This window comes from Oxyura jamaicensis, chromosome 2, assembly GCF_011077185.1.
Source record: "Oxyura jamaicensis isolate SHBP4307 breed ruddy duck chromosome 2, BPBGC_Ojam_1.0, whole genome shotgun sequence".
NCBI classification, from domain to species: Eukaryota; Metazoa; Chordata; class Aves; order Anseriformes; family Anatidae; genus Oxyura; species Oxyura jamaicensis.
The window spans coordinates 47,969,985-47,983,451 of NC_048894.1; the positions used below are offsets into that span (position 1 = coordinate 47,969,985).

Sequence of the window (13,467 nt, forward strand, 5' to 3'; positions counted from 1 at the left end):
GCAGCAGAGAGAAAGGCAACCTTTGTGGTTTCTTTCTCACTCTCATTTTACAGCACTGGGCATGCCTGCAAGTTACTCAGGTTACTAGAGAATTATCAGTGCCATATATCTTTCTAAGCTGCCATCATTATCTCTCATTTTTACTAGCAGAGATAAGAAACATATTTTGTTACCATTAGCTGGAAGATAGGTGAAAAGCTGGTACTGGCTTCTCTTTCTCTTTCCGTTGCAGACATAAAAGTTGACCTGAACAGGGCTGGTAATTCTCTGATTGCGGAAAGGTGGTATCTCAACCACCAACGAATTCTGCAAAAACAAACAAATCAGAAGGTCAGGGCATGACTGGGGCAGAAGAGTGTACAAACATACTTATATGCTAATCTTGGGAAGGAGAAGACTCGCCTCCTAAGGAAGAATGTACTCTCTACATGGAACTGTTAGGTTTCATGGGCAGGGATGGCCTCCTGCAGTGTCCTGTGTGCCAGGCCATCCCTACAACTCCTTCCAGCTTTAAGCCATTTCAACACAGACATGACACACTGGTGACTGGGTACTCCTGCTTTATACATGGGGGCGAGAGGCTGAGAAGGGCTTGGGTTTGGAGATAGACACTGCAGAGTCAAGTAGAAGGGAGCACATTTAACAGTGTGCCAGTTTTCAGAAAGTCCTGAGGCTCTCCTCTGCCTCCTTATCTAAGGCTGTCAAGCTTATTTCAGTGGAGGGACACCAATGTGGATGAGGTGCAGACTGACTAGGTTCTGTTAGGATGCCTTCACTATATACAGAATAGCACACAGCAGGTCACCTGGGACACCCGTCTAAACACCCAACAACTGGCACACTCCTGGAGCAGAGCTGTGAAGAGCCTCACACATGAGACTAAGCAGCTCAAAACCAGTGGAACAAAATAGGGCCTGGAGGAAAAGATTCCTTCACTGGGCAAATGAGATTTCAGCATGGTTCAGGTCTTCAATAGTCTTCAGCTATTCGCTTTGGACAGCGGGTACAATACTGTGTATAGATAATGCTTTCTCCCTTCTGCCTCTGACAAGAACCTGGTACTATAATCAAACCGTGGCCAATAACTTGGCAGTAGAAAGCACAAACCTCTCAGCTGGCAAGTTATCCCCAATACATCCTGCCCTAATATAACTTCCTTTGAAAGGAGAATTAGGACTGGAATATGATTATTCAAGTATCTCCACTTTCTAAAATTTATTTATTTAGTTATTTATTAGCATAACAACTAAGGAAGTTTTAAGCATGCTAATTTCTGTGGATGGGAGACCTTGCAAGAATATCTAGTTCTACAGGTTGGAGCTCTGTAGATTGTGCAAATGGTGTTCCACTGTCAGATAACAAATGCTCCAGCATGGGGCTAAGGAAAGACTTGGCTGCTAGGGCATCAGCTTCCACAAACACACAGTGAAATCTGCTGTGACCATCAAAACTTCACTTGGCACTCTGTAAGGATAAAGGGGAATGTTAACCTTAACATTTGGCTTGTTTTCAGCTGAGGTCTTTAAATTGGTTGTCTGCATGTCTCCAGCAGGTTCACAGCTAACAGGCCAGTGCGTATTGCTACAGAAGTAAAATAGTTGCCATATTTCTCACTTACAGTCACAGTTGAGTAAGCCACAGTTCTTCAACACTGGTTTGATCTCCTGTGAGAGGACTCACATTTCCTCTGCTGAAGGTACACGAAAGCCAGGGAAAATGCTCAGAAATTGTTTTGGGAGCAGAGGGAAGAAACAACCCAGCAAGACAGAAGATGAGCAGACAGGGCTGGCCCATCCTGGACAATGAAAAAATATTTTCCAAATGGTCTCTTCTACTTTCGGGATAGATTCCAATGAAGGCTTTTTACCCCATGCTCCCATTAAAGAAAGATTTCCAGGATGGGAGGCCTAAGTACTTGTTCTGTTTCAGTGCAGAGACACAGTGCCAAAGGCTTGGAAATCCCTCTTTAGTAATAGTGCTAGAGAAGGCAGTATATATTTTTCATCTTGATGTTAAAATATTTAAGGCAGACTTACTGGCTTGCACATTTCTTTGTCAGTTTTGGCTTCCATTTCCCACACATGGTGACCATCTAAAAGACAAAAGAAATAGATATCTAGTTCTGTCCTTTTTTCCTCTCCCAAGCCTACAAAAGAATGACTTTTGAAAAAAAATAAAATCTCTTTAATGGAAGGAGCATTGCATATATGAAAAACAGCTCTCAAAACACATTGCCAAAGCTTTGCCCAACCAGGAAGCCAGCTGGGTAACCTGCTACAGAAGCCCATTTAACATTCTTACAGGGGAGACCACAGTCCAGAGTACAACATACTGTGATGGAGGAATGCCACTGCTATTTTATTCTGCCACTAATTTAAACAGAACATACAAGAATTCTACACATTAGTTTTCCAAATGTTCAGACAAAAAAAAAACTGCTGCCCATAAGTCCCTTTGATCTCTACCTATGCAGTCAGTCATGCTCAACATTAATATTAAACAAAGCAAAACAAAAAAGTAGCATTAAGGAAGCTCCTCAGCCATGCAGTGTTTCCTTTTAATATACTCTTAGTCTGGCTTTTCATATTTCTGCTGCTTGGATCAAAAGGCAAGACAATATGCTGGGATATGTAGATGCTGTGAATCACGACTCCATTTCAAAATTGTTTTAGCTCAGCTACAGTGGTCCAACCAACAATTTTCTGGAGCTGCTTCTAGTAGTGTGTTGGGTCCTCCCAATTCACTGCATTTCTGTTTTCAAATAAAAAGGGATTTAAGCCACAACTATCAGTTTTTGTTGTTTTGTTCTGGTTTGTTTTGTTTTCTGGGGACCTGTCTTTTGGAAGAAATTGGTTTTGTCTGGTCACTTTTTCTGTGTCTCACTGACACAGGAGTAACTGGTCAATAACAGTTGTTTTTTTAACTTCCTTGTGGCTTCAAAATACAACTGCAGAGAAATTAGAAAAAAAAATACAAAATGTAGGGATTCCATTCTGCAGGCCTAGAAAAACACAAACATATATGAAAGGCCACAAGCAGATGGCTAGTTCAGCAACAGGGACACTTGCAGCTTAAGGAGTCCCACCACTGTCAGATGTCACTGGAATGAATGGGAAAATTAGACTTTATGCCACCTCTTTTGGATATTTATTGCAGCATCGGGACATACAAATGCAAATATTAGTTATTTTGAACTTCATCACATAGACGTGAGCCTGACTTAGAAAAACAGCTTTCAGCAAGGTAAAAAAGTGAATGCACTTTTTCTTCTCTCTTCACTTTCATGGACAGGATGGAGGTGACACATTTAGAACTGTCTGATTTATTACAAATGGCTGTAAATAATATTTTTGTGTACAGCTGTCCTACTGTGAAAGGAATGTTGTTCAGGAACTAGCACTGGCAATTGCTTAAATGTTCAAAACCATTTTTTTTTAATGTATGGAAAAAAGTGCAATGTGAAAGCTGAAACACAAATAGCACAGCAGATTTGGCTGGTCTTTATGTAGAAAACAATTAGCAGATCTACCCTTAGTTTCTTCCTACATTTTAAATTGTGACACTGGAAAAAGAATCCCTTGAATCGGTACTGCCACATTCGGGTGGGGAACGAGAAGGATCACCCAGTTCACACTCAAATCTCCTAAGCAATGCCTTTTAAGAGCACCAGCATTGAAACAGACTTCTCTGGATGACGAGTGATCGCTTCACAATTTATCTAACAGATGCTTCCCCCAAGCTGTCAGTAAAAAAAAGAAAAAGCTGACAAGATTCTGCACGTTAGGTCATATCTGTTGTCTGGAAGTAGCCACCTCTATCTTCTATCCCTTTCCTATAGAGCCCTTGTAGCTACCTCCTCCTCTCTTCCACCCCAGTTAATTCAATCAGTTGTAAAGGTGACACAACACTGACACTATCACACATTTTACAAAGTGTAGAAACTTCTGCTTTGTAAAGTTTTTTTTTTTCTTTTTCTTTTTCTAAAATCTAAAGACATCCAGACTAGTAGTTAACATGCGTTCAATTTGCCTTTGTAAATGGATTACCAGAAATTCATTTTTTTTGCTATGTTTAATTTCTGCTTTGTGAGGTGAATGATCTGATTCAGGTTTCTGTTTTGTATTTCTTGTCAATACCTCAGTAAAATTCAAAATGACTCAACCTATGGCTAATACTTCAATTACTTCACGTAGCACTGCCTTTATGCACTTTTGAAATTTTTATGATGACAAAGAGAGTTTGTTCAGAAATATTTTAAATGTTGTAATCTAAACTATTAGGAAAATAAATATCCAGAGCCATAGTTTGTCTCTGGAAGCTAATCAGAACAATACGGACTTTACTCCAAGAAATTCTCTTGAGACTGTCCAGACCATTGCTGCTCAGCAACTGAGGGGAAAGGGAAGAGAGGAAAGAAGTAGGGAATAGACAACTCATTAACAGCTAGTGACATTTCATTTAACAAAAACACAAGGAGGAAAAGTTGTTATGAAGCAGAGACAAAAAAAAAAAAGACAATTCCTCATATTACGTCTAGTGAACCAAGAGGGAAATCTCAACGCCCACGGACTGGGACCAGCTCCAGGAGGGAAACCTTAGACCACTACGTCAACCTCTTACAGTAAACATGTTTTGCAGGTTTATACAGTTCAGCTGAATTTTTTTTTTTTAAAAAAGAGAAAGTAATAATGGCTCTGGAATGGTTTGTGGGGGCTCAAAGCCTCATGAAAATCTGCCTACACCAGAGAAAACTGTTTTGCCCCCAGTGCCGCATATGCTGGGGACCCTCAGAAGCAAGCGGGATACCATCTCCTGTCAGAGTGTGCTCGAGGAGCGAGGACTGCTCAACCACAAAAGTTTCCATTGTATGCCTGCCACATCTGCAGCAGCCTGGTTCAGAGCCCAAGGCAACTCCCTCCTGGCCTCCAGCCAACCAAAGTACACCAGAGCAATTTATACCTTTCCAAAATGCAAATAATTCAAATTACAGACATAACACAAAGCTGAAGCAGACACATTTCAGGCATTCCCGTTAAAGTTTACTCTCTGGAATTACCGTACCCAAATGGGCAGTTGTTATATGAGGAAGGGGGGTAGAAGAAGGCAGAAAAGGAAGGAGAGTAGGAGGCAGGGAGGAAAAGAGAGAAGGAAGAAAAAGGCTTTTCTAAAGGTCTTATTTCATTCCTTTTCGTTTTGCTATTTACTGTTACCAAGTAATAAGAAGAGCCTTCTCCAAACCAAATGTCTGGCTTTGTTTTGGCGTTTTAAGATTTATACTGCAATGTTTTGAACAGAAAGACATTCCTTTATATAGCTAAAAATTTGTGTCAAAGTATTATATTGTTGTGTTTTTTTGTTGTTGTTGTTGTTGTTTTTTTCCACAAAAGGTAATGAAAAACAAAACAGCTGCACACAGAACCGCAGGGAAAAAGCCCTACAGAGTCACCAGCTGAGAGCCCCACTCCTGTGATGCCAAAAGCACTTGACTTGACAAAGCCAAGACTTCAACAGGGACTCCTGCCATGGGCTTCAAGGAGCTCTGAATCCTTCCACTTCCACAGAGGCAGCATAAGGAGCACAGCAGTGTCACCAGCATGAGAAACTCCCTGTTTGACAAGAGCTCTCTAACTGTGCCCACCTGATCTGGGCTCAGCATGGTGCTGTGTTTCATCGACAAGTGCCCATCAACACTGTCATCAGCCAAAGATGATGGGTTTTGTCAGGAAGTCTGACATTTAAAGACTGATCACTGCTCTGTGCTGATATTTATAGCATTCTCTGTTTTGGGTGCACTTCATCACGGTCTGCTTCAGCGTTTTTTCAGACCCAGAGCACCTGGGTTTACTAATGATGAAAATACCAGGAATACCGTGAATGAAAATACCATGTTGCCTGGGGTGGATTTTCAGCTCTGCAGAATGTAAACACCCAATTTTAAGATGGAGCAATTTAACAGTGAATGGGTCTTTAAAGTCTGTCCTTATCAACCACTCACTCCAATGTTAAAGGAAACTGCGCACAAGTCCAGAAGTAAAAATACTCTAATTCATTAGGGAATTCCCTGCAGTATGAGTCACTGAACGGCTTCCCCACCACACCCAGCTAAAAGATTTCCACATAAAAAGTCACTGTAGAGGCCTGTTTTAACACAGAAGCAGCACTAAAAAAGTAGTTGTGTAAATCTAGCAGCATCAGCTATTCACAAATAAAGCCTAGCAGACCACAACATATGTATTTTCTTCACAGAACAGCAACCCAGTCAAAGAGCTGTAAAGACTTTCCTAAGAAATTTTCGTCTTCTACTTCTCATTGTCCACCAGGAAAGATTCACAAGGGTTTGCAGAACTGGATTCATCTTGTGCACTCCAGATGACTGTAAGCATAATGCCATAGGTCTGTAGGCTTACAACAGTCAAACCAACAGTGTACCTCATTACAGGCTGATGGATGACAGAAAGGGAAAACCATATATAGAACAACAAGAACAAAACCCTAAGCCTGAAAACTTGTGAAGGTGTAACTTGTGCATCTGGCAACCACTTAAATCCTGCCTCAATGAAATAGACATAATGGGAGGGTTCAAATATCTTACTTTACTACACTAGGTTAAAACAGTCTATACTCTGTAGTTGCCCTGTGTTCGCTTGAGATACAAAAACAATAGACATGATCTAGGATTTCACTGCCTATACATAGTGTACATTTTATATTCTTCCAGCCTGGGGCTCAACAGACTGCACTGGCTGGACTGTAAATCTGTATTTACATTCATATATTGCAAGTTAGGCAGTGACACTAACTCTAACCCTCCAAAGGAACCCACTACTTGATTAATGTATTGTGAGATATCCCTGAACAATAGTGTATATATTACATCCCAGATTTCTTTAACATGTCCACAACAAGTAGGGCACAGATGCTATGCAGAAGGATTATGCAGTGTAATTTTGAGGTGCTCTGAAAAGGTTGTCTACCTTCCTATTCAACTACGTTAATGCGTATTCAGCTCCTTTAAGACTTAAGGATTCAAAAGTTTCTAATTTGCACACTAACCCCTTTTTCCCTGGGAAGTATATTCTGGCACTGAGATGACTGATCTGTGTGTATGTCCAGAAGGAAAGGATGGGCTTCCAGAAGAGGATGAATATCAATTAAAAGCCCTGTCATTCAGACACAGAGTCATTTGGCTTTGTGCAGAGATGCTATCAGCTTCCATGCACAGGCCAGGTCTGTGCTTGGGCTGAGAATTAGAGGCAAAGAGGCAGCTCTGCTTGCTTGGAGGAGAGCACTCCCTTGCCCCAGTCCTGGGCACAACCTATGGATGCTGTCTCACCTGCCAGCTGAAACACGCAGGCACCAGCCTATTAGTGCTAGATTTCACTGTAGAGGCGACATCCTTCTAGACCTGAGTATAACATCAGGAGCCATGTCACTTTTCTAGGCTGGTCTGTACATAGCAAAGGTGTCTTGTTGTGAGGAACACTTTCCCAGCTGAACACCAGCAAGCCCAATATTCTGCGGGTGGAGTCAAACCCTGTGTTTACACACTAGTGTATGTTTCAAAAGACATTTACAAGGGACAAGTTTTAAGGATGAACTGACAGCAGCCAAGCAGTCTACCCTGGGATGTGTGGTAAAGATGGGACAGAAAGAGAGGAAAAATACAGACAGAAGTGTGGATGCTACAGAGAATGAAGACCTGCAATGTAAGCAGCCAGGACCTTCCTCTTGACCTTCCTCTACGGCACTTCAGTATCCTGAGATCTACCGCCTTTTAGGCCTCTGCAAGAAGGAAAAGGCCTTGGGTTGTGTGCTTGCCTAGAGCCAGCTGCTGAGCCGCTCCACCTCCTACCCTGCTGGTGCCATCAGCTGCCTGCTGCCCACCACCTCGGCCTCATCTGCCTCTCCAAGCACCCCTCATCTCCCCTTTGCTCTTGCACTTCTTTTGCTACAAGACTACAAGACCACAGGGCCACTCTGTTTTTTCACCTACTTTATTTCCCTCTTCCTTGCCAGGAAGATCCCAGATAAATTTCTGCTCTCCTCTCAGCCCCACTGTTCCTCTACAGACACTTCCCACCATAGTTTTGTCCCCTGACCCTGGCACGCATCAGTCCATGTGAAGCAGGGTTCATGAGTAACTGGTTTAATTGCATTTCCACATCAAAGCTGTTGTATTTGTTTGTGTCTCCTCATAAGCACCTTTGCAGCATATGGATTTTGTGCATATTCCTTCAGATATACATTTTTGCAATCTTGAAATTGTTTGAATATTATGTATACATATTTACATCTGTCATGCATACAATACTTCCAAGTTACTTTTTGTCTCTTTTCTACCTTAACAATAAAAATGTCATGCAGCAACCAGGTGATAAAAATGCAGCACAAACTATCTTACTATACATTGGCATCTGTGCCAGACGTGAACTTCCCCTCTGGTTGCTCAGCTGGGTAAGCCAAAAGTGGAGGGATTCACATTGCCTAAATTGCAAGCTTTTTGCTGCTTTTAAAACAGTGTGTTTAACAGACCTAATTATTCTGAGTTCAAGTGCTTTGAAATCAACTATAATTTTATTCCAGGTACTTAAAGAAGGCGCTATGCTGAAAACTAACTGATCAGGGCTCATTTTGAACCCAAACCATCTGGAAGGACCTGCCAGATCCCATTTTCAGCAGAATGGAACTACTTATGCAATTTGTGCTTTTTGGCACCTCCCCCTATTCAAATTACCCTTGGTCTGAGAATTTTATTTAACAATTCTCACTAATTTCAGGTCTAAGACACTCAACTTACCAGTAAAACTGCATCTTGATAGCCCTGAAAAATCTCTCTAGAGCAGGCAGGGCGAACTGAGCAATCCAGCACAGCCACCCTTCAGCAGTCATGACAATACTTAATTCTGTCTTCACAACTTTGCTTTCCTCTGGGAACCTCTAGTAGCCTGACTTGGGCCCTAGCAGCCAAAACCAAGTAAAATAATTCTGCTCCGACAATCTTCAATCTTATGTCTTATATTTTTTCAGAGACTGTTAGAGTAACAAAGCCAATTTAAACCAAAATCCAAATTTTCCTTCCAACAATTTTCTTCCACTTCTGTGTTTGATGCCAACAGTACCAACTGTACCAAGGCTCTTAGGCATGTAATACTTGAAGTTGCTTTCCACTACTACTTGCTCGTCTTACATACAAATTTGATCCAAACATTTTCAATTCTTCCCTCTTGATTATTTTTTAGACACAAACTCTACACTTTATCTATGTGGCTAAAACTTCTCATCTTCCAGACACCTCATTATAGCAACTCATGGTGACATTTTAGCAGAGTCCAAACAGTAAACTTTTGAACAGCATTTTGATTTTTCCATGTCATTGTCCCCCTTCTTTGGTTTCTCTTGTCGAAAAAGGTCAAGCTCGATCTTAGAGGTCAGAGAGTGTAACAATTGTGGAGAATTCGTGTTGCTGTAATGTGGTGAAGGGATGAGGGGTGGAATGTGTGTAAATTGTCCACTGTTGTTGGTGTTGTGATGATGTTATGCTGATTTGGGTGTGGGCAATTTTTTGTTTTGTTAATGTAAGTGAAGTTTGTGAAGATTGTGATGAATGTATGAGAGCTGGGGCTGGTTAGCCTGGAGAAGAGAAGGCTCTGGGGAGACCTTACAGCAACCTTCCAGTACTTAAAGGGGACCTACAGGAGAGATAGGAAGGGACTCTTTGTCAGGGAGTGTAGTGATAGGACAAGGGGTAATGGCTTTAAACGAAAAGAGGGTAGATTTGGATTAGATATAAGGAAGACAATATTAATCTGAGGGTGGTGAGGCACTGTCACGGTTGCCCAGGGAAGCTGTGGATGCCCCATCCCTGGAAGTCTTCAAGGCCATGATGGATGGGGCTTTGGGCAGTGTGACCTAGTGGAAAGTGTCTCTGCCCATAGAAGAAGAGTTGGAACTAGATGGTCTTTAAGGTCCCTTCCAACCCAAACCATTCAATGATTCTACGGTTTAATATACATAATAATTCCTGATTATCTGCCTTGATATCAGCTTCCTTGCAACAAGGCACATCTTGGAAATGTCTTATCTCTATTTCTCTCTTAAATATTATTGTACTTTCTTCCACATTGCTCTTGAAGGTGTAATCTTACCCCTTCAACAGACCAAAAAGGGACATGCTACTCTTCCTTCACTTCTCTTCCCTGTTCTTCCTGTGATGCCCACATGAGACTTGAAACACCTTTTGATGACCAGTCAGGGAAGGAACAGGACAGAATAAATTCTGCTTTAGCAAAAGTTGTAGATAATCTCTACAAAAACTAGTCACTTTGTAGGTATCACCTTGTACTGGGGCTATAAAGCAAGGTGTTGCCAGTGGAGCAATGCAGTGGTGGCCTCTGTGGGAAATGGCCAGGGGCTGTCCCACGTGGACACAGCCAGTGCAAGTTGGCTCTGCAACAGACACATTGCTGGACAAAGCTGAGCCAGTCAGCAGCAACACTGATGGTGCCTCGATGAAAGAAAGAAATTGAAGAAAGGATAAAGAACACTGCACAGCGGCTTTGAGAAAAAAGGAGTGAGAAAAATTTGAGAGAAACAACCCTGAAAACACCAGGTCCAGAGAATAAGGAAGGGGAAGAGGTGGTCCAGGTGCCAGAGCAGAGATTTCTTTGCAGTCGATGATGGTTAAGCAGGTTGTCCCATTCTCCTGTTGCAGCTCATGAAGGATCACAGCAGAGCAAACACCCACACTGTGGATTTGCCCTGCAAGCCCATGGACAGCCAATGCAGGAAAAACCTCCTGGCAAGACCTGCAGCCTGTGCTGGAGTAGTCTTTTCTTTAAAGACTGGACCCTGTAGAATGGACCCATGCTGGAACAGATCTTGAAGAACTGCAGTACATGGGAAGGACCCATACTGCAACAGTTTGTGGTGAATCCATGCTGAAGCAAAGAAAAAGTGTGAGGAGGAAGGAGCAGCGCAGATGAAGTCCTATGGCCTGACAGCAACTCCCATTCCCCATCCCCCTGTGCTGCTCAGGAGGGGAAGATGGGGGAAGGTGTTTTTCAGTTCTATCTTTGTTTCTTACTATCCTATTCTATTTTTAATTGGCAATAAATTAAATGAAATTAATTCTCACCAAAGTGGGTCTGTTTTGCTGTTTTGTGATCTCCCTGTCTTTATCCTGACCCACAAACTTTTACATCTTATTTTGTCCCCATGTCCTTTTGAGTAGAAGGAGTGAGAGAGCAGCACAGTGGGTGCCTGGCAGCCAGCCAAGGTTAACACCCCAGCCACACGCCTTTCCTCTATTATCTTTAGGCAAACTCTGAGCTTTCTGGGTAAGGGTTGTGAATTCCTGTGCGTTTGGACAGAGGGTCCTACTTGAACTGTAACAACTATCTGAAATCTTCTGGCAGTTGTAAATGTTCAGAGACAGATCTTTGATTGCACAGATGCAGCTGCTTGAAGACACTTAGTCTGGCAAACACATGAAAGAATAAACTTCAAGCAGTTGTAGGTTCTGTAATAATTGAAAATTCACAGGATTACTCAGACAAATTACTTTTACTAGAGACCTTTTGCTTATTCCTTATTTCTCTGTTGTCCACGGTAAGTATCCATGATTGACTGATCTTGTCCCTAACTATGAGAACAACATCCAGGATGAGGCTTGCTGCCGCTGATACCATCTCATGTGTATGGCTGCAGTCCCACTCTGTCTTCGCCATTCCTTAGACTAAACAGCCAGGAAAAACTGAAACGTGCTAACATTTCCTACAAGCTACATCATTGCTTCTGCGTGCGCGTGAAAGGGTTCCACCATCAAGTGACTCTGCCATTTGATGATACTATTCACCCAAGGCTATCTATTTCTGGGCAATGGCCAGAAACCCTTTCAGCTATCAATACATCTCTAGGAAATAGGTTCAAATGACCTTCACGTGAACTCCGTGCTCCCAGCTCGTATGCCTTTGAAGTTTCCAGTTTATCTAGTTTCCAGAATTTTTAACCTCACTGCACATGAGTCAGTGCATAACTGCTCACTGCCAACTGGAACATGTGTCCCGAACTTGGAAAAACAGACAGATAAAGACAAAATTATGTAGTATCTGTCCATCTGACTAAAGGGGAAAGGGAGTTTTGCCACTTGCTTATTTATTATGTGAGCTACAGTATGATTACCAGTGTGAAACTTGACCCCTTTTGGCCAGTTGCCCCCCAAACTGTGACTGCTACTGGCAATGGAAAGAGCAATGGAAAGATCTCTGAGAATGTAAGATCTTTTACCAAATGGAGTTCTGCCAAGACTCAGGTCACCCGTCTCCCCATCACATCACATCACGTCAAAACAGACTCTAAGCCCTGAGTTCCAAAGTACAGCTGAGTCAAACCAAAAAGCCCACATGCTTCCCCAACACATCCGTTCCGTCCACATGCCACTCAAGTGTTTCAGAACACACTATTTTCCAGTACTTTTTGTAAGTTCACTGGAACTTAAAATACTGCACTTGAGGATCTACCATGCAACAGAGTAACTTTTGCTACCACAACATACAGGAACTAGAACTGAATTTCTCAGCTGTGCTCCAAGACTCCAAACTGACATTTGTACCTTAAAGCAGCAACTGATTGATCACTATCTTTGACAGACACAGGGAAATTTCAGAGGAACAAAAAAACTGTGAAATGCTTGAGTTGACACTTAAATTCATCTGGCTTTTTTCTTTTCCATATTGCATTTACTTTGTGCAAATATTTGGCTGACCAAATTTGACCACTTCTAATAGGGGGGAAACTTCAAGTTTTCACAAAAATTAGGTGATTTCACCCAGATATCTCTCCTCTACTCCAGCATAATTATTATGATGCTACATCAGCATCTTTATGTTCTAAGAGCAAAACCTGTTCCAGCAGAGAAGAGTAATGGTTTTGACAGAAAATCCATTTAACAAAAATAAAAATGACAGCAGAAGGAACAATTTGAAAAAATAACTAAATCTGAAAAACTGTTTAACTTTTTGAAAATACCCATAAACCGGAGAAAATCACTGGTGGAAATGTTGCTTAGGTGCTCTTTACTTCTCTGTCTTTCATGAACTTGAGTTTCAAATGCTTTGGGTGCAATAGCTGAGATATTATGCAATTAGGTTAGAGGTGCTAGGATCACTGTGATTTGAAGGGTGAGTAATTAGCAACATATTCAAAGCCACTGAAGTCCATAAGCCAGGAGTTACTCAGAGACACAACATTAAAAAATATTGAAATCTATTAACACCCATCAAAAAGAGTGATGCATCTTCAAGGAGAGACATTTGTCATGAGGAGTTTCAAAAGTATGCACTTTGACCAGCACAAAATGGCCACCAACATTAATAACACAGAAACAGAATTTAAAGCCAGTGTTATTAGAGAAACTACACCTGTAGTGAAGATGGGTGTTATAATTCTACCTTTTTGCTCTTTAAAACT

The 13,467-nt window shown here is 41.7% G+C and overlaps 1 protein-coding gene across 8 annotated transcripts in view; it reads right to left on the reverse strand.

Moving 5' to 3' along the window:
- NFATC1 (nuclear factor of activated T cells 1) overlaps positions 1–13,467 on the reverse strand; it is a 120,183-nt gene that overhangs the window by 49,568 nt on the left and 57,148 nt on the right. For all 8 annotated transcript variants that reach the window (XM_035317264.1, XM_035317262.1, XM_035317258.1 and 5 more), the window contains exons 7-8: positions 2,037–2,092; positions 174–306 (exon numbers count right to left, since the gene is read on the reverse strand). In XM_035317264.1, coding sequence (XP_035173155.1) covers positions 174–306; positions 2,037–2,092 — 189 coding nt within the window. The remainder of the gene's footprint in view (positions 1–173; positions 307–2,036; positions 2,093–13,467) is intronic.